The sequence below is a fragment of the Trematomus bernacchii genome, unplaced genomic scaffold (assembly GCF_902827165.1).
Source record: "Trematomus bernacchii unplaced genomic scaffold, fTreBer1.1, whole genome shotgun sequence".
Lineage (NCBI taxonomy): Eukaryota > Metazoa > Chordata > Actinopteri > Perciformes > Nototheniidae > Trematomus > Trematomus bernacchii.
In genome coordinates, this window is record NW_022987605.1 from 232225 (window position 1) to 256272 (window position 24048).

The 24048-nt window shown below is 40.8% G+C and overlaps 1 protein-coding gene across 1 annotated transcript in view; it reads right to left on the bottom strand.

Moving 5' to 3' along the window:
• afap1 (actin filament associated protein 1) overlaps positions 1-23485 on the bottom strand; it is a 127019-nt gene extending 103534 nt beyond the window's left edge. The window contains 1 exon segment of the mRNA XM_034130915.1: positions 23282-23485. Coding sequence (XP_033986806.1) covers positions 23282-23318 — 37 coding nt within the window. The 5' untranslated portion in view covers positions 23319-23485.
• Positions 23486-24048: the final 563 nt, after the last annotated feature.

Consider the following 24048-nt stretch of genomic DNA (forward strand, 5'->3'; position numbering starts at 1 on the left):
CTGATCCAGATTTGAACACTGTCCTGACGTCAGGACGGTGGTGCTACGGCTATGGGGCCAACTCCACCAATCAGGAGGAGACAGCCACGGCCATTGCCGTTCGAAAGCGCTGGAGACGCTGTAGTACATATGCCAGGCCTGTAAGTGGCGCTGCAGTCTGACACAAAAGCAGCGAAGAAGACTTGGTTACCATGGTTACCCTTCTGTTTATTCTCCGCTGTGGCTTTCTTTCTTTCTCCCTCCCCGAGGCAAGCGTTTGCTCCCGCTGCTTTAATTCAATGCAATCCCTCCCCGTCGAGGCAAGCACTGTAATTCTCTCCGGTTAGTCCACCAGCAGATGACAAACACCCACCTCTCCGCCTCTTCCAAGGAACGAGGGGACCGTGCGGCAGAGTTTCAGTTTCAGTTTCTTTCGCCGGAGATTTTTTGAAATACTAACATAAAATACACATTCTGGTACTCTCTTGAGAAGAAAAATAAATCTATTACTACACATTTAAACTGCAAATGTTCTCTAAATCCTTTGTTTATGCGTGACCTGCAGGCATCCCAAATTGAAGGGTAAAATAATGAACACACATATGATCATTGACAAATGCAAGGTAAATTCTCTATGAAGGTAGATATGGTGCAAAATGCGAGAGCGTGTAAAACCTGATGTGAGCACGTGCAGAAAAGAAATCTGAGCTTGTGTGCATACATTTACACTTGTATAACATATCCGTATCTGTGAACCACATTTGAAGTCACAGAAGAAAAAAAATGAACTTAGTGATGAAATGTTCACTTGCAGAAAAATATATATTTTTTAAATATATTTTCCATTACAACTGCAACTTGGTTATTACAACCTCTCAAATCAGTCATTACAACTTCACGAATCTGCTCTGTGGCAGTATAAATCGACGAATCTGCGGCCTTGACTTTTGCTAAACTTCTTGCGATGAATGTGTCGCAAAAGTAATTTTCACCTGTAGATGTGGGGGGAGGGAGGGGGGTTGGAGCGAAGGGGCGGAGCTATCAGAACGACGAGGCTCGGGTCAGTCACACAGTCACAGCCATAGTCAGGTCGAACCAGATGACTGCGGGGCTAATGGTCTGTGTCGCCACCAGTCCGCTGACATGGCGCGTCAATCAACGGTAAGTTTTGCCCATTACTTCCCCAGTATTACTTTGAATATTATTATTGTGATTGAGGATGAAATCCGCTATGAAGACCACCGTTTTATATCGTGCAGTTTAGCGGCAAAATAACATCAGTTAGCCAGCTAACGCTAGCTTTGTTGAATTTATGCTAGCTAAACAAGTAGTGGTTGTAGTCTATACAGCAGTAATTAATATATTATAGCCTACTGCTTTGGCACTAACGGTTGATAACCGTTTATGAAAATAAAACCAATTGAACTGTACTGAAATAATGACAAGTTTTATAATTGTCTTGGGCTCCTGCTGTGTTTTTAAAGCCTTTGTAAATTATCCATGCTATTTTCTATTTAGAACGAAGACTTCAGAATCTTAAAATCCCTTGACGTTTGTATGCAATTGTGCTAAATTCCAACACTGGAATCAAGCAAATATGAATATGTTTGCATGACATTAGTTATTTATATTGTGCCATCACTTAATTATACGTTTAATACATTTAAGTCAAGCTAAGGTACATGTGATGGTAGCTAGTTAGTACTCTTACCTGTGATGCCTCCTCCAAACAGCATACTAACCAGACTGTACCATTAAAACTAGAAGTACCAGTTCTAGATCCTTGACTTTAGACAAACAATTCAAAAGACAAAATGTATTTAAAGACCAATCTTTATTTGAAGGTGCCTCTTAACCTGGGATATTAGTTATACAGTAATAGTATTGACAATCTAAAAAAACTGAGCAACTCAACGGTTCACTTTTATATTTCTTATTGTCTAAAGCATTTATTATTTTCATTTTTCCCCTCTCATATTCAGTGTGGACGGATTGAGACAGTGTGGTGTCCAGAGAGCTGCAGAGACTTCAGGGAGAAACCTCCGTGTGATGGACGTCCTGTCTGTTGGTTTGGCCGGAGAGGACTGAGGGTCTTTCCTCAGCGAGGAGGACCAGGCCTGATGGATGCTGGGCATAGCTGATACCAACTGCACAGGCCTAGTCTGTCACTTTATTTGACTAAATGTGTTTACTTATACATTTAATAGGTTTACACCTTCTGTCCATATGTGCTTTTTATTTAAAACATTTTTGATGAACTTTTGGTTCAGATTTCAATAAATTGTATTTGTATTTGCACTCCTTTTGTCCATTATTCTTACTGAAAATGTTAGATTACACATTCACATCTGACTGAAGATTGGCCCCATTTATTTGTGACGTTGCAAACTCTGCGGTACAAGGTACAGGTGTTGTGAAGCTCCTAAAGTGAGGCAAATAGAAATAATCAGCTGATGGAGTGTAGATGTGGAAATAGGTGCATTCGATCAGCTGACTTTGTTTTCACAATAAAAGTAGTTTCTTAGTGAATGTCCTGTATTGGTGTTAAAATCTCATAACATCAGTTTTTAATGTTCCTCTTGGATGTTCTTCTTGACCCTCAGAGAAGGAGAAAATGTTGAATCGTGTCTTTCAGGCATGTCCTTTCCTAACAAAAATGACAGGAAACATAAAACATATTATTGCAGAACAAGTATGTTATTTATGAAAGATGTGTGTTTGTGTTTTTAGGGGCTGTAGATATAATTATTTTGTAATGGTAATGTTTTATTTTATTTCAACAGTGAGCTACAAAGACAATCAGATTATGAATGAACAGAATGAAATTCATCAACATTGACATTTTATTATCAAAATAATGTTTAACTGTTATCAAAACGTAGTGCAACTGTAGAAGCTTGCTCTGTTGTCTCACTGAAATAATAACTTTTACCACGTTTTTTACAGACAATATTGAGAGTTAAATAGCAGTTCTCACTATGTGTTAAATAGCTTTGCCTTCAATACATTAAATTAGAAAGCTGACAAAGTAATATTGCTTGTTAACATCTAAATCTAACCCTTTGCATGGAAAAACCCCTCAACTTCACTGATGTGTAGGGGATCTAGTATTTAGTATTGTTTAATGGAATGTATATCAGTGTATTAAAGTCAATACTTCATTTATTTAAACCAATATCTTTCTTGATTCTTTGTACAGTATGAAAAAAGAGTATTTGTACCTGTGCTGAAGTTCACTGCTGTGAGGAGTCCAGTTCTGTCTCTCACTCTCTGGTCCAGCCTGTCTGCATCACCTGGACACTTTAAACAAACAGATATATATGTAAAGTACCATGTGTACAAACAATATAACTTATTCTCTTCTGTTGAACATGTTGGATTGTGTATTGTGGATTTTTATTTTACTGTAACTTTGGAAGTTGTGTTACCAATGCTTACTGTTTATTTGATACCAATTTGGTAATACAATTAATAAAAACAACAAGATTTGGGTTCGTTCTTCAGATATGACTGATGTTATCGTGTAAGCTCAATAATGAACTCCAGCTCAACCATCCATATTGTAATATCCAAGTGATCATCTTGAAATATGACATTAATAATTGTAATATACACACATCTTATTGTGAGGTTGATTTCACATACACTACTTCGACGTTAGCTTGTCTACATACTTGAGCATAGCGGATTTAAATTAACCTTAGCGATGCATACAGTTCCTACCTACATAATCAAATATCTCTCCAAGTTACAAGGATGACCTTATTTTACCAACCTCAAACAGAAGCCGCTAGTTCTACAGTATTATCCCACTTAACGCTTAACACTTGTCTATTTCGTTTTAACCTTTATATATACACAGTCTATGGTTTTAACTTGCAGGCTACGATTAGCATCGTTAGCACAGATGTAGCTACCACTCGCTTACACGCTAACCCAAGCCTTAACATTCATTACGTAGCTGATTAAAATCATAAACACATAAATAAGTACTCGGCTTTCACTTACCGCAAAACCGCATTCATGCACCGTCTGTTGTAACCGCAGAGCGAGTCACAATAGTCCGATATAAGCATGAAGACACGGACCGTTAGCCCCGCAGTCATCCGGTTCTACCTGACTATGGCTGTGTGTGACTGACCCGAGCCTCGTCGTTCTGATAGCTCTGCCCCTTCGCTCCAACCCCCCTCCCTCCCCCCACATCTACAGGTGAAAATTACTTTTGCGACACATTCATCGCAAGAAGTGTAGCAAAAGTCAAGGCCGCAGATTCGTCGATTTATACTGCCACAGAGCAGATTCGTGAAGTTGTAATGACTGATTTGAGAGGTTGTAATAACTAAGTTGCAGTTGTAATGGAAAATATATTTAAAAAATATATATTTTTCTGCAAGTGAACATTTCATCACTAAGTTCATTTTTTTTTCTACAAGCTACAAAACTTTTTTTTTCTTCTGTGACTTCAAATGTGGTTCACAGATACGGATATGTTATACAAGTGTAAATGTATGCACACAAGCTCAGATTTCTTTTCTGCAAGTGCTCACATCAGGTTTTACACGCTCTCGCATTTTGCACCATATCTACCTTCATAGAGAATTTACCTTGCATTTGTCAATGATCATATGTGACCTGCTCTATCGAAATCAGTCGCATTGACCCGAAGACACATTTTGAGTTGTATACACTGTTGGAAAGAGGAGATTCCTAGCTTTCTAATGATATCAAGATTGTTTTTGTACTCCAAATATTAAGCAAAATATGTCACATTATATAATGACTGTCACCGAGTCATCATTTTGAGAAAAAGGCCTTCAAAGTTTCCTCTTCTCTGGAATCCATCAATCTGATTGATTATTAGCGGAGCAAATGATCAAAATAGTCCGGAGGGGAAATATTTCCGTTTGGATTACTGGTCTGGGGGAAGCTCGCGAGTGTTGTGTGTATGTGTGTGTGTGTGTTGTGTATTTTTTGCGTTTGTGTGTATTGTGTTTGTTTCCCGGGGAAAACACTCACGAGAAACACCGGCTGTTGTTATGCTTGCTGTGACGTTAAATGACTCCGTTCTCCGCTTGTAAATATGCCGTTACAAGCTTCATAGTTGTATTTATCATCTAAATTTGCCGAAACAAGTTTAATATTCTGAAAGCCAAGACTTTGTTTAATTGAAATCAGATGAAAACAAACTGTAACGGACCCGCCGTGTTATCTAGATAACTATATGCCTTACATTCATAATTTCAGCCGGAGGGAGGGGAAGCCGCGCTACGGAAGAGCAGATTGCGAGCGAGAGGTGCCTGTCATCTTCCCTTCACAAGCTTCACAAATGTATTTATCGTGTGATTTTGGAAATAAAAGTTTCATATTCTGAAAGCCAAGACTTTGTTTATTTAAAATCAAACAAAACACCCGAACCCCGAAAAAATTGTTTTTTACGCAAATCCACGTTTATTTTGAAATGAGCCGTTGCGACATCCGACTGATTTCGATAGAGCGGGTCACATATGTGTGTTCATTATTTTACCCTTCAATTTGGGATGCCTGCAGGTCACGCATAAACAAAGGATTTAGAGAACATTTGCAGTTTAAATGTGTAGTAATAGATTTATTTATTTTTCTTCTCAAGAGAGTACCAGAATGTGTATTTTATGTTAGTATTTCAAAAAATCTCCCCCAGACCCCCCTGCATGGGTTGGGTTTTCAGCATGTCAACTCTTTCACCTGTGGGGAAATTGCAGGATTGGCTCCAGGTCGCCCTTTTTATTTACTACAAGACAAATGTGCCTTTTTATTTCATACAGTTCAATTTGGATTGAGACAGGGAAACAATCTAAACCTCACGCATGGCGTTTCACTGTCAAGGGGGGCGATATAGCGTGTATGTACTATGTAATTACATTGCAAATACTGACTTGAGCCCCACCACTGTATGGGTTAGCCCTACCATAGATTACCCAACAAAAATACTCTGGAGCCGCCACTGCTCATCCTGTATGACGTATCCGGTTTGAGTACCACTCTGATTGGCCACTGTGAATGCCACTCGTCATCTCTCCTAACAGCGCTCTTATTATTGTGAGACTCCCGGGGGCAGACCATAGGGTCAGACGCAACATCTTGCTAGAAACAGCGTCTCAAGGCTTCTTAACATTTAACAACCTATTAATAATGCATACCCACTTAACGGGAAGAAACTCAGCTAACAGACGATATTAACCATTTTACCTACACGGAACAGAAGTCCAACACCAAGAGTCTAAATCAACACTTAGCAAAACGGGCTAACGGCTACTTTAGCACATAACTGGCAAAAGCGATCTTTTCCTTGTCATTTTATCTGCACAAACAACATATCACATGAAAGCTGAGATTCCACAGATTCCATTGGTATAAGTCTCATCACTGTACGACCAAAACTCACCGAACTAGCAGCCAGTAAAGAGCAAGAAAACAACTTCACTTTACGTAGCCATTTGTGATCAAAAGTTGTGCTCAAGGGCATAAAAACGGTTAATCAAATGATTACTGATAATCCATCATTACAATTATAAATAATAAACGCAATAAACGGATTATAATGGTTAGCCGACCGGAGCTTCCGGTGTAGGAGGTGCGCACGCAGCATCTCATTTTAACTGAATAATGGTCATGTTTACATGGATTTATGAACTGCCCCTAATTAACGCCCCCCCTTCCAGAGACACACTGTCAAACACACCTGCTTGGTATGACATTGAAAAAGTTACATTAAATAATAAATACAAATAAATTACAATAAAATGACTTTTGTTTAATCTTTGTATCTTGTAATCATGTCTATAATTTTGATCACCAAATTATTGAAAAGTATCGATAAGAGTATCGAAAAATACCGGTATCGATAAGCAGTATCGGTATCGGTATCGATAAAATCCTAACGACACCCATCCCTATACATAATATGTTTTTAATGAAAGTAGCTACAGCCTGCTGGAAAAGTAACTACTGTAGATGATGCAATGGTCCAATCTGCAATCTGTCATGACTTGCATTAGCAAATTGTCAATACAGAAAGACACAGCAGCTAAATATTTGCTAGATTCATCCATTGGTGCTTTCTTAAAGGTCTCCCATTATACTATTTTTAGGCGTATATTATAGATATATATGTCTCAGATATATATAAAAACATGTCTCTGAAGTGTTTTGCTCAAAATACCAAACAGATCACCCATTGTAGCATGCCTCATGTCATGCCCCTCTATTTCAGCCCTGTTACTAAAGTGCTGATTCTGGGTCTGGCCCTTTAAATGTAACCGAGCTGCTGCTGACCACGCCCATTTGGAGCTGCTGCTGGCCACGCCCCTTTGGAGCGTCTGCATCATGGATGTATAATAAGAACTGGATACCGCGTCGGAAGCGGGGTCTCGTTCTTTCCTATGAGAGCTGCTCATTGGCGCATGAGGACAAAATGCCCCAACTTTTGAGAGAGCGAAACGTCACACATTACCCGGCACGTCATGCCTGGCTGTCAGAGCAGAAGAACCCGTATGTGCGGTCACAGAGCATGCGCCCCTTAAGCCCCGCCCCCCGAGCTCCCACTCTCGGCTCACTAGAATGAATGGAGACAGAAAATAAATCTAGATTCGGCTTTTAGTGCATTTTACAACTTTAAGGACCTAATGATTATAATAAGGGCTATAAAATAGTTCATACTGGGTAGTTTATTTAGTTTAAAAAAAAGTATCCACTGATTTACAGACGTCTCTTTCCCAATGTTAGTCAATGGGAAAAAGTCTTTCTGGGCCCAGTGACGTCATGGACTGATACGGAAATTGTAGTACCGCCGTTTGGACACAACGAATATTTTCCTCAGAGTCCGGCGCACTTCCTGGGGGCTTGATCTGCATGTAAGCAGTGATCTCTGTGAAGAGAAGGCTGTCTACCAGCAGAAACTCAGCTAAACGCTGCCGTGATTAAACGCCATATTATGTTCCAAACCACATCAAGCATTATTTCTGAAACAGTATGGAGCTCAAACGCTTTCTCTCTCGCGGGTTTACCACAAGGTGAGTACCTTTTTATATCCGGCTTCTTTACACATACTCTCAAAATGTACCAATGTGACAGTGAGACAACCTATTTGTTTTACAGTTTGATGCAGAAGTCCAAATGTACATTTTTGGATGATGATGATGATTAAATCAGTAGTGCCAGTATTTTTAAACATATTATAAAATCCACACAGGTTTTCTAAATAGTGCTGGAGATCTCTCTTCTTCTCCCTGTGTATTTATTCCTTACAGATGAATATTGAAGTCGAAGGCTACCAGGGGTATGATTATTCTGCTCAAAATGAAAGATTCTGTTCTCACATGCCAGCTTACTGATAGTCAGTTCTCCTCATCTCGTCTCTCTCCTTCTGCCATCCGTCTTCCCTACGACCACCAAAAATTAGGTCCTTGCACGTGAAAGCTTTTAAACTTTAATCAACATAGCGGCAAATGGACTTTCAGAAAGGGGGGGGGGACCAGAGAGTCTAAACCAGAACCAAATGGGCCAAAACGGTGACACCATGTACCTATACTACCCACATCACACACACACCCCGATTAATTGTAATAATTAATGGCTATAAACACTTTAACACTTGTGTATTTTTGCCCCTATAACATGGCATAAGTGGAATACCTCTTGCTGAAAGGGATCCTTGATGCGTTTCCACTACCAGCTCAGGTCAACCCTGAGACCAAAGCAAGGCAGGGTCCAAGACATTAGTACCAAAATGAGCCTTATTGAGGGCTAAAACCCGCCAGCTTTTATTACTGCTAACATTAAAACTACAACCAGTGCATTTTAATGAAACCACCTTGATAGTGACTCTTAAACTGGGGTATGAACAAAACCATGACTTCTGTGTACTGTTACACCTCCATTGAATTACAAGGCTACCTAAAACTATAACAACTAGGTCTCAATCTATACTAGATAACACAATTCAAGCCAACAAAAATAGGGATTTTCCTGACGCTGTAATGTTACCTCTGAGAATATACTGTATGATGGAAACTTGGGTAAACCAGGTGGGTTTACCATCTATTATATTCCTGAATATTAGTTGTCCTAAAATCACAATTGTTAAACTCTTGACCAAATCCAAAACAAACACATGCCTCTGCTACATTCTCGTGCTGCTGAGATGTGATTACAGCTCCTCCAAACAATGGATGTCTGTCAGAACCTCAGCAGCAGCCCACAGAGCAGCGCTGGGGCTACCTGACACCCTGCAGCTGCTGGCAGGGGTCCGGTTCATGGACCACTCCATTGCCTGCTACATGTAAAGGACAAGAGATATGGAGCATTTGTATTGTCATTCCAGGATCATGTTAGGAAACCTATGGCTGTTGTGTGAAGCTACCCCAATGTTGACCTGGACTTTGTGATAACTTACTGGGAAATGCCAGCTTCAGAGGACCTGGGAAAGCAATGCTCTAACTAGAAAATGCATTTCCTGCTGAAAATGCGTGTGAATGCTGTAAACTGTGTACATTTGTTGCTGAATTTAGCTGAAATGCAGAAAAGCTGAATATGTTATTAGTTGAATGGTCTCTGCTTTTAGTTACAAAAACCAAGTACGTGTGTTGCTGAACGTAGCGGAGAAATGCAGAAAAGTGAAATGATTTGAATCAAAATTGTTACAGCTCAAATGCATTATAAAGCTGAATGAAGCTTAATATTTAAAAGAAAAGGTTTAAAAAAGGTATAAACAACTCAATGTCCTGAAATAGCTGAATAAGTTAATGGTTGAATGGTTTATAGCTGAAAGTAGGCTGAAGGAGTTAAATATTAAATGTAAGTAGCAGTGTTGTAGCCAAGTCACCAATTCACGAGTCCAAGTCACTCTCGAGTCCCCACTTTTCGAGTCCGAGTCCAAGTCCGAGTCACATAGGGAGAGTCGGAGTCGAGTCCAAGTCCGAGTCACCCAAGGAGTGTCCGAGTCGAGTCCGAGTCATCATTACCTGTGTTCGAGTCTGAGTCCAAGTCCGAGTCACCCAAGGAGTGTCCAAGTCGAGTCCGAGTCACCATTACCTGTGTTCGAGTCTGAGTCCAAGTCCGAGTCACCCAAGAAGAGTCCAAGTCAAGTCCGAGTCACAAGTCTTCATGTATTAATCTTAGTGGATATATTTGTTGAAATGTAGCTATAGCTCCTCTACATTGCTTTTATCCTGTCATGTTATACTAATGTGTCTATTGAACTGCTGTGAAGCCAGTTTGGCTACAATTCTTGTAATAGATGCTATACAAATATAAAGCTTATTAATAATATTCATATTCATATTAATATTATTATTTATATTATTGTAAATGACCTTCTAACTATATTTAAAATGAGTTACCTTTTAGAGAAGTGATTATATTTGTATGCTAATATTTTCTTCTTCGGGGCTCTTATTTTGAAGGAACTTTTACCGGAAGTCAATGGACAACGGAGCAGTGTAAACACACATGTATAATGACGGATAGATGACGAATAAATTAACATATACTAAATAGTTACATTGGGTTTTTAGCACCTGGCTGATAAGGGCACAAGCTCTTACATTGGTAATGATTGTATAAAAGCAAGGGTGGCCAATAAACAGATACCATCAGTTGGAGAGTCTGACCATCATTCAGCCGGGGACGCTACAATTATTATAGTGAATGTTTAAATTCTATCAATAAAGATTAAGCCCCAGAAAGCACATGGCTATTAGCATGCAAAATGACGACATTCTGCATGTTAAGTAGCCATAGGGGCGTTCACACCAAGTTCTTTTCCCACAATAGTTAATGAGAACTCAGTTCATGAGAACTCTTTTAGTTCTGATGAACTAAAGCAGATCGCGTTCACACCGCAATGAGTTCCTGGGGGTGCATTAGGCAAATGAAGCTGCTGACGTCACTTATTCTTCTTCTGCTTTGAGTTTATTGGCAGGCCGCAAACAACTTCACGTGAGTACAGTAGGTGGCGGGATGCACCTTAAAGTTGCAATCCGCCAAAAAACCTAGAGAAGAAGAAGAAGAAAAACTTCCACTTCCGCTGTATATGGCTGCTTCTCAGGTCGACTATTTTCATTTCCTCGGTCGTCGGTCCTCGGTATCACCGGAAGTTGATTTGTCTGCGCCATCTTGAGTAGCGTCCCATGGCTCTTATTTCTGCCGGAGGACCGAGGATCGAGGAGCGAGGATCGAGGAGCGAGGAGCGATAATGGAGGAGCGATAACCGAGGAACCACCAGACCATCCTCCGGTGAAATCCTCAGACACTCGCCCCGCCCCCTTACTGTGTATCGCTCACTGATTGGACGATGCAGCGCATGCACTGATCTGTTGCTTCTTGACATGAGAGCAGTTTCCCAGCGGAGTGAAGAAAACACATGAAACTCACGGGACTCGCTCCTCAGTTTATACTGTGTTTTGTTTCAATTAATGTATAATTCAGTTACAAATATGTGATATATCTGAACAACAAAGTGGTGAAAAATTATTTTATTTATTTATTGGAAACATTTTCATGATCGCTTTTTCGTTTTACATTTTCATTTATTGTCATTTCCATTCAGTCAGTCATTAAGTGCTATTTAAAATGTTAATTTGCTACATATCCACACAAACAAACAAAGTGTGCAATCCAATGAATGTTAATCTGACTGGGTTTTGATAGATAACATATCTCTTTTTCTTCTCTGAATTATTTTATTTCTATTGTGCACTCTAATCAATATTAATCTAACTATTGTTCGTTTATACATTTTAAGAATGGCGTTTATCTTTTTTGAGAATGAGTTCTTATTTTATTTTATTTATTTGGTTCTACAACAGATGATACAAATGTATATGTCAGTAAATGTGTACTAACAGAGGCGGGGGTGTGTGTGAAAACAACGGGGACAGAGCTGCTGTCAGACATCAGCTGTGCGGTGTCATCACAAACGGACGTCGCTTCACGTGACGCTCCGGAGGAAAGGACGTCCCATTGCTCTTAAAACTCATTTCCCTGCTTCTCGTGGTTTCCTTGCGTCTCTCCATGCTTCCCTGGTGGGAGGGACTAAACGCAGGGAAACGACGCAAGTGAGGGACGCAAGGATTCCATTTAATCGACCTGAGAAGGACCCTATGATGCGTCTGTTTACCTTCCGACCTCAGACATGATGGAGTTGACTGAAGTTGTGGTTTTGGTGCTCGTGTTATACAGCTTCGTAACTGAGTTATTTAAGCCAATAACTCAGCCAATAACTCAGTCACAAATACAGCCATTGTCGAGGCCCTTATGGGGCATCTGAACAGCATGTAAATATCAGTGCAGTGCAGTACAGTGCAGTGCTTTTGGTTCTCTCACAGTCAATAGACAAAATTACAATAGTGCAGACACACCTTAGTGCAAAGATAAAATGTCAGTATCAAAACAGTGTGGCAATATAATAACAAACTGTGCCAGGTGTGTCGTATGCACAGTAAATAGGCTCAGCAGTTAACACACCTTTATTATATATCCTCCTGAGAGCAACTGCATCCGTCTGCCATGAACCCTACAGAAACCTACGTGTTAGTTTTGGCCCATAGTGGACTCCATTTTGTGTAGTGTAAAATGGAGGAAATAAAAAGTTAGCAAATCCCCATGTCCTCCTCAGAGGACATTCATAAAGGTCAAATTATTATTACACTGCTCTGAAACTCACTACACTAACTCCTAAGATGTTCCCTTACTATAATTAATTAAAAATATTGAACTCACAACACTGGTAATTACAAACTTAACCATTTCTCTTTCTATAAATAGTGCTTGTGTTGATGGACGCCATTTTGAAATACAATGAAATTATCTTTTTCAAAGCCACATATTTGGGGTGGGACACAATAAATAAAGCTTCGCCAGTTTATAACCGATGAAACATGATGGTATCAGTATAATCACTTACATGTGATGTATAGGATGCTACACAGGTCACTAAAGATAAAGTGTCAGAGGAGAAATAAGCAAGATACAGGATCTGTTTAATCGCCATGTAGGTGCTCTTTTATTTATCAGCAGCAGATCAATAAGTGTCAGTAGTATCAAAACAATATAATGACAGTGGCAATATATATATAATAACAATAATAGGTAGGCTCAGCAGCAGACACACCTTAGTGCAAAGTTATGTGTCAGTATTAATAACAGTGGCATATATATATAATAATAATAATACAAAATTGACTGTCCCAGATGTAGGGATAGGCTCAGCAGCAGACACACCTTAGTGCAAAGTTATGTGTCAGTATTTATTTTTTTGGAGTCCTGCTTCAGTTTCTTTATTTTGTCCCGGCAGGACTTACGGGCCGTCTCCACGGCAGCGTTAAAAAATCTTGAAACGCTTCTGCCCATTCACTTTGAATGGGGTGACGTCACTTTTTTTCGCTTTCGCCGAAATGCATTGTGGGCAGGCGAGCGGAGATTCTCAGGATTTTCAAGATCCAAAGTTGAACAATGTTCAACTTTTGAAGCTGAGGAGGAAGCGTCAGCCAATCAAATCCCGTGTACGCAAATCTGACAGTTCAAGCTCTAGCCAATCAAACGGCGTGTATGCTGGGAGAGCCAGACCGCAGGTCATTTCCTCATATTCCAAAAAATGGAGGAGAAATTAGCGGTAGCGAATCAATCACCCGGTGCTTTATGACCAGACCTACCGGGATATAAACCGGAGGAGCCAGGCATGGAGGGAGGTGGCAGAGACAGTGGTATGTTTTCGCCTGTTTTGGGGAGTTTATATCCAGTTTACTTCGGGCTTTTTGGCTTCGTATGTCGCGGGCGGGAGATTCATGTGATTGGTTGATCGCAAAAAAATCCCCAAGCCTCAGATACGCCCACCTCCAAGATTTTTTTAACGCTGCTGTGGAGACGGTCCGTTAGCGCTGTGGACGATTCCCATGGCCGCTAACTTTACCGAAATACAGTCGTACATTTTCGCGTTGGAAACTGCCTTCAGTAGAAGTCTCTGGATCGCGTTGTCCGAGTAAATCTCCAGAAGCGCCGACACATCATCATCACTCCACAGCTCCGCTGATTTATTTGGTGTTGCCATAACTGCTTTCACAAAAGTAATCTCTTCGTTGGTGAGCTTTTAATGCGAGCAAATACAATGGCGGCTTCCAAAACTTTTTCTGAGTTTTACGGGGCGTGGTTTGCAATCCGCCCAGCCAATCAGAAATACGAACCTTTTTCTCCCACGAAAGTCCCTGCTCTCTAGCAGGGACTGAAAAGGGGGTAAAAATGGTTCTGATGAACTAATTTAGTTCAGGGGGCTTTTTGGTGTGAACGCAAATATATCTGAGTTCTGATTGTGGGAAAAGTACTCCGGTGTGAACGCGCCACATGTGCTTTCGTGTTATCGGCTGAATCTTTATTTATTGATTAGATCACATTACTCGGATGATAGTGTTCAAGACAGCCTATATGTCTGAACTCGATGTTTAGAGTAATGTGTTACGGAGCCTTCTCTTCAATCTTTCTTCCACATAACGAGCATTTTGCGCTGCTCTTTCCCAATGTGGAAGCAGAATGTGTGAAAGCATACAGCACGATGCGGGGTGTGTCTCTGGACATCTCTAGACTGGAATAGCGGGGCCCAGTACGTGAACTCGCCTCGCAGGTGCACACGCCAGGATAGAGGACATCAGACTCCAGAGAAAACTTGCTCGAGTCCGAGTCCAAGTCGGAGCGTCAATGTACAAGTCGAGTCCGAGTCATCGTGGGGGAAAAATTCACGAGTCCGAGTCCAAGTCATCGTGCGCGAGAATTCACAAGTCAAAGTCCGAGTCCAAGTCCGAGTCGCGTCGATCAGTGCGCGAGTCCGAGTCGAGTCACGAGTCACTGTGCACGAGAATTCACGAGTCCAAGTCAGAGTCGCGTCAATCAGTGCGCGAGTCCGAGTCGAGTCACGAGTCCCGAAAATCGGGACTCGAGTCACGAGTCCCGGAAATCGGAACTCGAGTACTCCATCTCTGGTAAGTAGTAGTGAATGAATGTGTATTAAGAAGAGAAAATAAAGTAAAAACGCTTTGAAAAGCATCAGAATATTTTAACTGCAAACTTTTTAACTAAAACCAAACTGTACCACCAATGTCACCAATAATGTATAAAATATGTGGAACGTGTTGAAGTCAGTATGAAGTCTCCATCAGACAGAAAAGAATAGGCTGGGACAGTCTTTAACCTCTTAAGCACGGCGGTCCCCCCATTGGACCCCTCCCACCGTTTTTTTTTCGAGACAATGTCTCAGGGCTTCTTAACATTTATGAAACTATTAATGTGTAGCACCAGATTAACAGGAAGAATCTCAGCTAACTGAAGATATGAACCATTTTTACCAAAACAAAACACAAGTCTCATAAGAAGCGTCTAAATGACCCCTGAGCGAAAAAATTCTAACGCACTGCGGCACACAATTCAAGATAAAGATACCCTTATTACTTATCGTAGCTGCACATACTATATAGCCGATTAAAGTTGAGACTCCACAGATTATATAGGTATAGTATCATCACTGAGCGATCCGAACTTGCGACAGAGGAAGCAAACACAGACATCACAACACGTACCTTTACGGAGCATTTACGGCAGATCGTCTCACCGTAGCTGTCAATTAGGTCAAAAGACGTGTTCAATGGCATTAAAACGAAAGAAAAAAAATGCTACAACTGTTGATCCATAGGTTAATAATGTACCTGTGCCTTTGAAGAAATTATTTATAATCCATAATTCCATTTTTATGTAAAAATCGGAGCGGAAAAGTTAGCTGCTAATGGTATGCAGCTTCCGGTTTTGGTAACGCGTCACTCTCACTCCTTATTTGTTAACGTTTTGGTGTGTATATAACTTTCCCTCGATTCCATTGGCTCTAGCGGTTATAAAGAGATTTCATTCATCAAAATCGACCAAGGGGGGCCAGAGATAGGTCAAATCCCAGAAGTGGGATTTTTTGGCTAAATCTCTCTAAAAAGGTCAAATTTCACTTGTTTTGCATCAATCTTGATACAGGGTACTTATTATATGTTGTACTTTGGATTCCTAAAGCTTTTAGTCTACTAACCCATCATCCAAGGGTAGTTTTCACTATAAGTAAAAAAGAATTTTTGGACGGACACAATAAATTAAAGTTTTTTACTATGTAAAATCTGAATTTTCTTTAAAATAGAAAACATCTATATTGATTCTGATAATTCTACATCCAACTCACAGGTTTATCATTACTTTGAGAATAAAGATTATTAATTTAACCCTTTTAGAAGGGAAGATATGGTCATTTGTTCTGGGAATGTCATTTTCGAGCCTGAGACCTGAAAAACAGGCTCAGGGCTTAAGAGGTTAACCCTCTGGAGTCGGTGGACGCACCAGCGCGTCCAGGTGTGCATAATTTACGTAATTAATCATATATTTTTGATTATAAGGAGTAGAAATTTGATTCAGATATCCGCGGAATCGCTGGAGGTGTAGATTTCCAGCGGTACCTCCTGTGAGACTGTAACCAGGGCACAGCAGCCAATATGGCCGCTCAAAGCAGCTTGACTCGGCGTTACACTGTGTGGGATTGGTGGATTCGTGTGTCCGTCAAGGAAATCTCGGCCTGCAGCCATGTTGGTCTGAAATGACCAATGGACATCGAGAAATCACTAAGGACCTACTCACCAAGAAAAAAAAACATAAACCACGTGTCTCCCATTAGTTTACGTCTGTGAGGAAGAAAGAGAGAGACAGAGAAAATGGCTAAACCTTTTTTTACAGTTGCCGACTTCGCTAGAGATTTGTTTCGCAAGCAGCAGTGAAGATAAAGCCTGAGAACCTGAAGTCTTCAACTCTTCTGAGGAAGAAGAATACAAAGACTGTTGATAAGAGTATTAAAAACTTGAAAAATATTCCTCTAAGGTACTTAGAGGTAAAAAATGTGCGATTAATTTGCGATTAATCGCAATTAGCTATGGACATCATGCGATTAATCGCCCTGTGTGCCTGTGATTATTTTACCATCCTGTACAGATGAGACTTTGTTATCAGATGTATGTATATGTGTGTCTGTGATTTTATACTGAATGTAAAGTAACTGGAAATACCTGTGTGTGTGTGTGTGTGTGTGTGTGTGTGTGTGTGTGTGTGTGTGTGTGTGTGTGTGTGTGTGTGTGTGTGTGTGTGTGTGTGTGTGTATGTGTGTGTGTGTGTGTGTGTGTGTGTGTGTGTGTGTGTGTGTGTGAGAGAGAGAGAGAGACTCCTGTCCAGCCTCCCAAACTTTCTTTTGATGTGTGCATTGTTATTTGTGCTTGAGCAACATTTTACTTGAACTTTATTTCAATGAACTTAGTAGTAATTATTGTCCTACATTTAAATTTGTTTTACAGAGATGTTTCACAGCTGCCTGGGCCTAGTGGCCCACAGGCGGCGTCTATCCAGCAGCCAGAACATGTGCCTGCCCCCATTTGTTTTAAAGCTCAATAAATAACAAAGAAGACCTTTGACCGGCACTTTTCTAATTTTGTCCGGAAGATTTTAACTTTAACGGACATCTTGACCGGCGAAACAAACTGAAACTCTGCCGCACGGTCCCCTCGTTCCTTGGAAGAGGCGGAGAGGTGGGTGTTTGTCATCTGCTGGTGGACTAACCGGAGAGAATTACAGTGCTTGCCTCGACGGGGAGGGATTGCATTGCAGCGGGAGCAAACGCTTGCCTCGGGGAGGGAGAAAGAAAGCCACAGCGGAGAATAAACAGAAGGGTAACCATGGTAACCAAGTCTTCTTCGCTGCTTTTGTGGCAGACTACAGCGCCACTTACAGGCCTGGCATATGTACTACAGCGTCTCCAGCGCTTTCGAACGGCAATGGCCGTGGCTGTCTCCTCCTGATTGGTGGAGTTGGCCCAATAGCCGTAGCGCCACCGTCCTGACGTCAGGACAGTGTTCAAATCTGGATCAGTTTTTATCAGATCCGTTGCAGCCCCTTTTTTAGAGATTTGGGTATGGAGGAAAATAGAGAGGGTTGTGTTTTCTGACACTTGGTGAGTTCCCTGGAACACCGGGGACACATATTCATGTATAAAAGACGTACAAAAGTGCATTTTGCATGATAGGTCCCCTTTAAGTCTGTCTGTTAAGCCCTGAGCCTGTTTTTCAGGTCTCAGGCTCAAAAATGACATTCCCAGAACAAATTACTATATCTTCCCTATTAAAAGGGTTACATTTATAATCTTTTTTCTCTAAGCAATTATAAACCTGTGAGTTGGATGTAGAAAAGTCAGAATCAATATAGATTTTTTAAATTTTAAAGTAAATTCAGATTGAACATAGTAAAACATTTAAATTATAGTGTCCGTCCAAAAAAAAAACATTACTTATAGTGAAAACCACCCTTGAATGATGGGATAGTAGACTAAAAGCTTTAGGAATCCAAACTATAACATATAATAAGTACCCTGTATCAAGATTGATGCAAAACAAGTGCAATTTGACCTTTTTAGAGAGATTTAGAAGAGAAAAAAAACACCTCTGGGGTCATTTGGGTGAATTTTCCATATCTCTGGCCCCCCACGTTCGATTTTGATGATTGACATCTCTTTTTAACCGTTAGAGCCAATAGAACCAGCATTTTTTGTAATTTGTCAAGCTAAGAGATGTGTTCCTACAATTCAAGCATACAATTATGTCCCAGGAGTGTAGGGTTTGGGAATTATGGTAGTTTAAAAAAAAAAATGTAAGGCGAATTTCAAGCTCTCCTCCACTCTAGCTGTGACATCACTAGGGTTGGGAACCGAAACTCGGTTCCAGATGAGAACCGATAAGAAAATGCCGGGTACCGGGTACCCATACAAAATACACAATTTTGGTTTTGCTAAACGGTTCCTAAACGCGGTAGACCCTGTATTCCACCGGGTCCGTCTGTGCCGCGGGTCCGTCTGCGCCGCGGTGACTCGGTACGCTGACGCCCGGCACCGCCCTTAACTTTTTTAAACGGCATCATGTAAGTTGCGCTGACAGGCGACAGAGGTCCACAGTTGCCCCGCAGCGAGGCTCCCCCCGCCCTCCCGTAGACAGTTCACGAGCTCAGTCACTTCATAACACCAAAGATGGATCGCGGTAAACGCTCTAAAGTGAGGCTCCACTACACTAAAAAAGAAAAAGACAAGGCACAGTGTAATGCCTGTTAATAGCTTGCCACAGGCATAGCTCAGTTAAAATAAAGCACAGCTATTGTGCAATACATTTGTATTGCATGTATATTTTTTATTTGTAAAAATGTCAGTTAAAGCTTAAAAGAATAAAGATATTTTTGTTATCTAAACGTTTGACCTCTTTCTTTTACAATTTTGGAATCGAAACGGGGAATCGATAAGAACCGGAATCGATAAGCAGAACCGGAATCGGAATCGGAATCGATACATTTCAAACGATACCCATCCCTAGACATCACGCACTCTAAGCCTTAACGAGCTGCGCAATACACACTAATGTTAAAATCTGAAGAAAGCCTCTTTACCAAGCTCCAAACTAAGTTAAATATCCCAAAAAGTGTAAAAGATATGAAAAATCTGAAGAACAAGTCTTATAGCTGAAGGTCTTGTGATCATTTTAAAGTTGGAATGAAGTCTGTAGCTGAAAGTATGTGGAAGGAGAAGCATTTGGCGCACGGTGTAGGTAAAAGAGGATTTGAATGTTCCTCCCATTGAGTTACATGTTAAAAAAAGAGTTTAAAAAGCTGAATATTTCAAAAAGTATAAAATATTTTGAAAAAGTTGAAAGTTTCCCACCATGTGCTGAAAAGGCTGAACATTTTGACATTTGAATGGTTTCTGTAGCTGAAAGTAGGCTGAAGTTATTCAACAGCAAAATATTGGTTGAAATAAGAGGAAGAATAAAGATTTGAACAACTATAGTGGAATGCTGTAAACAGCATTCGCACTAAATACTTTTAGTAAAAGTAGAAAAGTTTTAGCATCAAAATATAGTTAAAGGGGACCTATCATGCAAAATGCACTTTTGTACGTCTTTTATACATGAATATGTGTCCCCGGTGTTCCAGGGAACTCACCAAGTGTCAGAAAACACAACCCTCTCTATTTTCCTCCATACCCAAATCTAAAAAAAAAGGGGCTGCAACGGATCTGATAAAGACTGATCCAGATTTGAACACTTCTATGACGTCACAGAAGTGGCGCTACGGCTATTGGGCCAACTCTCCACCTATCAGGGGAATGTGGGGTTGGGCCACGGCCGGCCATTGCCGCTCGAAAGCGCTGGAGACGCTGTAGTACATATGCCAGGCCTGTAAGTGGCGCTGTAGTCTGCCACAAAAGCAGCGAAGAACACTTCCTGCCCATAGTTACCATGGTTACCCTTCTGTTTATTCTCCGCTGTGGCTTTTTTTCTCCCTCCCCGAGGCAAGCGTTTGCTCCCGCTGCTTTAATTCAATGCAATCCCTCCCCGTCGAGGCAAGCACTGTAATTCTCTCCGGTTAGTCCACCAGCAGATGACAAACACCCACCTCTCCGCCTCTTCCAAGGAACGAGGGGACCGTGCGGCAGAGTTTCAGTTTCAGTTTCTTTCGCCAGTCAAGATATCCGTTAAAGTTGAAATCTTCCGGACAAAATTAGAAAAGTGCCGGTCAAAGGTCTTCTTTGTTATTTATTGAGCTTTAAAACAAATGAATAACGACTCTATATAATAAAACACGGAGGACGGAGATCTCTTTTTCTCCCCCTCTTCTGACAGCCCAGCAGCTGATCAGAGCATGGCTACCCTCTCCTGCAGGGGGGCGTGGTCAGCTGAATCAGACCCGTAGACAGCAAACAGCACATAGAGCGAAATGAGGCATGGCTAAAATGCATGATCTGTTTGGTATTTTGAAAACAGAAACGTATAAATATACCTTATATAGGTATGGCCCTACAATATATCATTTAAATATAGCATGATAGGTCCACTTTAAAGTAGCGACAGTAAAAGTAGTCATTGTGCAGATTGGTCCGTTTCAGAATAATGTATGTTTTATGATCATTTATTGATCATTAAAGTGTTCTCAAAGCTGGTAAAGGTGCAGCTAGTTTGAATGACTTTGTATACTGCAGGGTAGCTTGTGAATTTACTCCAGGTGGAACTAAAGTCTGATTTAACACTTGATTATATTTCACATCATTAATCCAAATCTGTAAAGTAACTAAAGGTATTTAATAAATGTAGTGGAGTAAAAGTACAAGATTTGCCTCTGAACTGTAGAGGATTAGAAGTAAAAAGTACCTCAAAATTATAATTAAAGGTAGGGTAGGTAACTTTGAGAAACCGGCTCGAGATCGCTAGAATTTGAAAATACACAACCGGAGAAAATCTGCCACTTCCTTATAGAGCCCCTCCTCCAACACACACGAACGCGCACATGACCAATGAGGGCACGAGATAAGTTTGTGCACAGATGGAAGGCTGACAGGCAGGTAGGCCATCCAGTTATTTTAGCCGGACCGGCTAAAATGATTGGTCGCACTTTTTACAGTATTACGGCTTCCACAGATGACATTTTTGTATGGATTTTTTGTCAAAGCACTTAAGATATTCATTGCTATCGGGATGTTAAGAGCATTCCATGGAATATAACAAAAAGTGTATCTCGAGCCGGTTTCTCAAACTTACCTACCCTACCTTTAAGTAAGGTACTTGAGTAAATGTACTTTGTTACTTTACACCACTGGTTGTATATTAATTATTGGTAATTTCTCATATATTTTATGTTTACCAATACAATGCATTTAAATAGTATACGAAAGCCTAAACGTTTAATAAAAAATAAGAAAGGTGGTTAGACTCTAACGATGACTAAGACCGACTGAGGTAGGTTTTGTTCCTGCTGTTGGGAAATATAGTAGGTCCAGAATGTCAAAATATGTATCATTTCAAATCTAGCCCTATGCCTTACAGGTCAGCAATACCCTGAGTGTAGCTCCTATGCTAGCAGCAGATCTTAGCACAATTGTCAGTCATTTTAAGTGCATTACTGATCCTTTATTTTATGTTTCAGTGAAGCATGCAACATAATACGTGTTGTTTATGTATCTTGGTCTGTTGTTTAGCAACGATAAGGTAATGAAAACCAGACTTGCTTTTAAGGTTGCAATGCTAGAAAAACAAGAATTATGTTACATAACAATGTCGAAAATATGAAATGATAAAATAATACCTAAAACAAACATTTGCACCAGCTAAATGCTATTTAAAGTGATTAGCTCCACAATAAATCATACAGGAGTATGTCAGGACACTCGATTATAACAATTCAAACTGAAAAAACAAACATTTTACTTTTGGGGGATCAGTGTAGTTTTTAATTGGTATTACAATGAGGAGCCTGTCTTGGGTACCATCTAACAAAGTCTCTACTCTTCAATGTGGCTTGAGCTTTATGCAGCTCTCATGCTAATCTAATGATCAATCCACCAAATTCCTCTGTTGAAGTAACAGCAAAGATTAGCCTGAATATATCCTAAAAGTTACAAATAAATCAGTGTCAGTACTTCATGAGTTCACACAACAAGGTCAGGGCCTTACCTCCTGCTTCACATGTATGAGGCGTGCATTTGTGCAAACAGGCCATATTGAATTGCCAGATGATTGAATGGAGTTGGCGAAGTTCATACTGCATAGACACTTACAAACCGACCACAACCCAAACGTCACGGTCAGAGCCCGCTGTCTCTCCACAGCCTCTCCTCCTGACGCCCTCTCTAACCCCTCCTGTTCGAGAAACATCCGAACTTTTTTAACAGAGATAGGCCTACTTCATTGCTCATTTCAAACTGAAATCTACCACTGGCTCTTCAACATTCTGAACAGACTTATAGAATGCCCTTTGAACATAATGTCGACCAGAATCAGCCAGGAAGTATATGAACTATCCTAACGGGAGTTTTCCAGCGCGTGTAAGTAAGTAAGTGTAAGTGTGTCCGTGCGTTTGTGCACGCGGGCTTTGAGCGATGCACGAACAGGAGATAGGCTACAGCCTGGTCTAAAGCATGTCATACTCATATCATTAGCTGACTTTTTGCACTGAAAAAACGGTTAGCCTACGTTTTAAAGAAAACGGAAAACTCAGAGTAGGCTAAAAAATATGATGATATAAAGTTCCGCAGAATATACCAAAGGGATACCGAACCAAACTGGTCTTTAGTTCTGAGATACCGGTCCCTGCAGACTCCCACGGAAAACAGGCTTCAGTAAAGGAGGGTGTTGAGGAACTGGTAATAACGTCTTATTACGGTACAGAGAGACAGACTCACCCCTGTTGGAGCCGAACAGAACCGGGTCGCTCCTCATCGTGAAATCCGTCTCATCTAATCCAGAGCAGGCACGTGCCCAGCGGCTCGCGGCAGCAGTAACTCCACACACGGACTTTAACACGCTTTATGCTTCAGTTCCAACTTCTACGTATTCTTTTTTTCTATCGAACCGGCCACTGAAACCTTCCTCTGCTCCTGAAACTGCTCTCTCCTCCTCCCTTCTTTCCTCCTCCCCTCTCTGATTCCACTAATGTCTCTCTACCCCTCGCGCTCTCTCTCCAGTAGACTGCCTGCATGGATACATGCTGCGTTTGAAGACCATCGTACATAACATAGTTCACAGCTTGCTTGGTGGATTTTACCACGGGTCAGACTAGGTTTTAGAACAGGGGTCACCAACCTTTTTTAGGGTGAGGGCTACTTTTAAAATATAAAACAAGTCGGGGGCTACTTTTACTCCTCTTTTTTTTTTTTTTTGCAGTGTATATATTTAGCACATTTTAACATTATGATATGCTGACCTTTAACCTTTGTTTGCTGTTTGGGTCTGTGGGACCCGTTTTCAGTGTTTACTAAAAGAACATGTATGCAATCTAATTATTTTAACCTGCTTTATTTGGGGGTGGACGGGCCTCACCTCCTCCAGGGGGGTCCTCACCTCCTCTAGGGGGGGCATGCTCCCCCGGGAAGATTATTTTTAAATGTTGAAGTGAAATGCATCAATCTGGAGCACTTTGAGCACAACATGAATTGATGGAAACAGCTCT